General features: G+C 34.0%; 1 protein-coding gene across 2 annotated transcripts in view; it reads left to right on the top strand.

The window, feature by feature from the left end:
• The first annotated feature begins 1,952 nt into the window (after window positions 1–1,952).
• The window catches only part of LOC110455400, a 28,112-nt gene continuing 25,617 nt past the window's right edge, over window positions 1,953–4,447 (top strand). The window contains exons 1-2 of one of the 2 annotated variants that reach the window (XM_021505513.1): window positions 1,953–2,453; window positions 4,273–4,406. In XM_021505513.1, the coding sequence (XP_021361188.1) occupies window positions 4,335–4,406 (72 nt within the window). In that variant the 5' untranslated portion in view covers window positions 1,953–2,453; window positions 4,273–4,334. Of the gene's footprint in view, window positions 2,464–4,272; window positions 4,407–4,447 lie in introns of both variants that reach the window. The other variant, XM_021505514.1, reaches the window with a different exon arrangement.

Below are 4,447 nucleotides of genomic sequence, written 5' to 3'. Positions count from 1 at the left end.
CTAGTCCTATGCCACCGGGCTAATATCTCCCTATATGTGTATGCCTGTGTGTATGCTGGAGATGTATTGTGTTCTGTTTGTACTGGGACCGTGCTTCCAACGGTATCATTTATTGTGCCACCTCACTTGAATGCTACCGCAACACCCACCCCAGACCATTTTATACTCCATCTGTGTTGTTGGAGTTGTGTGGGCAGGAGAAAAACACTTTCTCTAATATTCCATGCGTACGGCGACTTCGGGGATCGAATCCCGGCCGCCTGCTTGGAAGGAGGGAGTGTTAACCACTCGACCAATCTGCCCATTTTCATCGTTCACGTAACCTATTTTCCATTTAAAAATCACTAGGACACATCTTTTAACCGTATTCATAGCCAACTTTACTTATGTGATCAATAAAAACGGATAAATTTAACATTTTATTTCCCGATCAGGTTATCCCTGCTCAGTACCGTGAACGTTATAAGATGTATGATAATTATTTTAATCGTTGAAATAAAGTCAAATGGGTTTACATTCGAAAATATGAGGACAGCTCAGTTAGGTGTTTGCATTGCTAACTTCGAGTAGTTTTTTTTAATAATTTCGAAAATAATTCTATTTCGATTTTCTGATCAGCATGTCCCCGCTCAGGACCGTATATATTATTTGATGTATATATATATATATAGTATTTCGTCGTTCATAAATACCTATTATGCATTTAAAATCCATAAGGACACCTCGTTTGACCGTATTAATTACTAAATTTACTTATGTGATGAATAACAACGAATATATTAACAATTACATTTCTTGATCAGGAAAAGTCATTAGGACATTTTTTAACTGTGTTTATGGCTAGCTTTACGGATGTGATGAGTAACAACATATCTATTTACCATTTGATTTCCTGATCAGGATGGACAATGTATGAATATAGAATTTCGTCGTTCATGTTACCTATTATGCATCTAAAAATCATAAGGACACCTCGTTTGACTGTATACATTTCTAAATTTACTTATGTGATGAATAACAACAGATATATTTATCCTTTGATTTCCTTATCAGGATGTCCCCGCTCAGGACCGTGTATGCTATAAGATGTATAATAATGTTTTTCATCCTGAATGTAATTAATATATACATTTAAACCACATTACGATGCATCTTTTGTTCATGTTCATGTTTTTCTTTTGTTCGTGTATGCTATAAGATGTATAATAATGTTTTTCATCCTGAATGTAATTAATATATACATTTAAACCACATTACGATGCATCTTTTGTTCATGTTCAGTACTATATTTACTAATGTGATGAATAACAACGGATAAATTTAACATTATATTTCCTGATCAGGTTGTCCCCGCTTAGGACTGTGTATGTTAAAAGATGCATGTATATAGTATTCCTTCATTCATGTTACCTATTTTGCATCTTAATTTTATAAGGACACATCTTTTAACTGTATTCAATGTTCAATTTACTAATGTGAAGAATAACAATGGATATATCTATCCTTATATTTCCCGATCAGGATGTCCCCGCTCAGGACCGTGTATGTTAAAAGATGTATGTATTAAGTATTTCGTCATTCATGTTCAAAGGTTTCCATTTATAAGTCATTATGATACATATTTTGACCGTATACATTGCTAACTTTACTAATGTGAAGAATAACAACGGATATATTTATCATTATATTTCCTGATCATGATGTCCCCGCTCAGTACCGTGTATGTTAGACTAAAAGATGTAAATATTTTGTATCTCGTCGTTCATCATAGTTCAAATGTTTCCATTTAAAAGTCATTATGACACATCGTTTGACCGTATTCATTGTTAACTTTACTGATGTGAAGAATAACAACAGGACCGTGTATGTTATTAGATGTATATATATATATACTTAGTATTTCGTTGTTCATTTTACATAGATCTACATGATCAAAGGGAGGTAACTGTTATATTCCAATGCAACTAAGCATTATGAGTGCTACACTTTTTGTATTAAAAACAATGATCAAAATCCCTTTGTTTTGATAATTTGATGCTGATACTTTCCCATGCTAAACATTAGTCATATATTGATGCAAATCATTGCAGATTTTTGCTAAAACAAGTGTATGAAAACGCCACATTGGTCAGCGACGGTCCCAGTCAGCCCCGATTCCAGTGAGGGCAGCTCAGCTGTTTGATACTGGTCCGCCAGGATGTATACCAAACAATGTTACAGTTAAAAACAGACGAACCGGTTGTTCCGATATCGTCAAAGAGCAATGTTACGAATCGACACGGAACGGAAAAACACTTCGGGTCTTTCCGTAAGGGCGTTCGTAATCAGATTTAAAGTTACCTCCCATCGCTTACTCTGGATTTTCCTACTTTCGGTTTCGTTTCAAATTCTTGTAATTTGTTGGGGGCGGCCGGATAATGGTTATTTGGTTGCAGATGATGGACAAATCTGAGGTTATATTAGGTTATTTATTACATTAATACTATATAATGTGCTACCAAAATAGTGACTGACGGATTGTTTCACTCATGCTATCGGCATATTTCATGCTTGCTACTTGGCTTTGGGGATGAATGAAGTGTATGCCATAATTACACTGTACTTCCTGTATTGATTTCCATTTATAAACGAAACTTATAACATCATTATCACTCAACCTGGTATAAAACTCACTTGTGTGATAAAGTAATTACTTTCCAACGACGAATGTAACAAAATTTCAGTTGATTTTATTCAAATTGTCTTGGATTTGATCACGGACTTAGATAATCTAACTCCGTGATTTAATGAAGTTTACGGTTTAGAAAGTCAACTTAAAAATGGTATGGTCATCGTAGGTTAATACATTTTATTAACACATCTCTATTCCCGTCCCCAATATAAATTCGGGTAATTAATTTTGACTTATTACTACATAACATTTTTTAGTGATCATACAATCTTTTAAAGGGTTTGTTGATCATTAATAAGGACTTCCAACCCTTCGTAATACACATGTTTTTCTTGTTGTATTTTCATGTCGTCATTTCAGTATTGGGTATCAGGCATTCCATTACCGTACTGTAAATTATAGTAACACCGGGTAAACAATAGTACACGTGCGTGACGATGATATGTCAACACCCGATATTGAGACTTCACTTGGAAATGTGTAATCACACGTACTTCAGAAATAAAGCTTATGGGAAGACACTGACATAAGATCAGATGACTTCAAGAAGGTCGTATGAGGCGCATGGAATGCAGACTAATGTGTTTTGTTTACCGACCTCACCTGTACGTATCAAGTGCTAACAGTAGTTCACAAGCTCTTGGTCGCTTTGACTTTTGTTGTCGAGCTAGTTACGCTGTCAGATAAATCATTTCACAAATGCAATTACAATAACTCAGTGAAAATAGTGGTTTGTAAAATATCAAGATCCCTATAAAATGCAAGTGCATGTGCGTGCACGTGATAACGGCATACCATGCGATAGCCATATATGATTACATATGTACCTGACATGCGTAAGCCATTATGGAATCAATGTCCAAAGTGTACATGTTTGAAAGTCATTTTGTTCCATAAAAGAACAGTAAATTGACAATTTAATATAGTAATTTAATTTATTTCCATCGTTTTTGGTATAGTAAAGAAAATAGCTGTTATTGTTTAAATTCTATCCCTCTGCAAAAAGTTCCGATTTTTTTCAAGGTAGACAACTCTCATCAGGATCAAAATTATTGTAAAAAGTAAAATAAAGAATTATAAAGACTTTGTGTGTATCTGGTTCAATTTTTCACTCTTTTTGTCTGAAACTATGTGCCCTGTTTTCTTTTAGCTTGTATATAGTAACTTTTATCCATACAATTTCAATAAAAAACGTTTTGTGTAACATGTTGTAGATATTTTATGATAAATAAAATATTTGTAGGGTTGATTAGCAATGCTTCTTTTCATTATTTCATTGTTGTAATAGTTTTGAACAATGCCACACACTCAAAAAATGTGAAAGTGTTAGATTTGACAAAAAATCAATAATTCAGTATTTTTTACAAAAAGATCTCCAGTTTATCGGAATGCTTAGTTTTCATAAAATCATCTCTACATAGTGACATAACCATTATGTAAAACTTTCATTGAATTCTGCTGGTTAACTGCCAAAGGGTGGAGCCTCCTTAACAAGTCTTGGTGAACTTGCAAAAAAATAACATTCAACATTATGATCATGATGGCTTAGCTTTTACCTTTATATCAAAATGTTCACTTTCTTATGCAATTGTTATTTGCAGAAAAAAACTTTTCTACTGAATGACAAAAGATCAGATCTATTCCAAGCTGTGAACTAATAATAATGCCCGGAAATCTGAAATTGATAGATGACAGTGGGGCACTGGTCCGGGACACACAGCCAACTTATCAGGAGGTAGGTCACTGATAGTGTTGTTTCTACTTTCACAGCTGTGA

This window comes from Mizuhopecten yessoensis, unplaced genomic scaffold (genome assembly GCF_002113885.1).
Source record: "Mizuhopecten yessoensis strain PY_sf001 unplaced genomic scaffold, ASM211388v2 scaffold8213, whole genome shotgun sequence".
NCBI lineage: Eukaryota > Metazoa > Mollusca > Bivalvia > Pectinida > Pectinidae > Mizuhopecten > Mizuhopecten yessoensis.
This window is presented reverse-complemented; position numbering and strand designations above follow the sequence as displayed.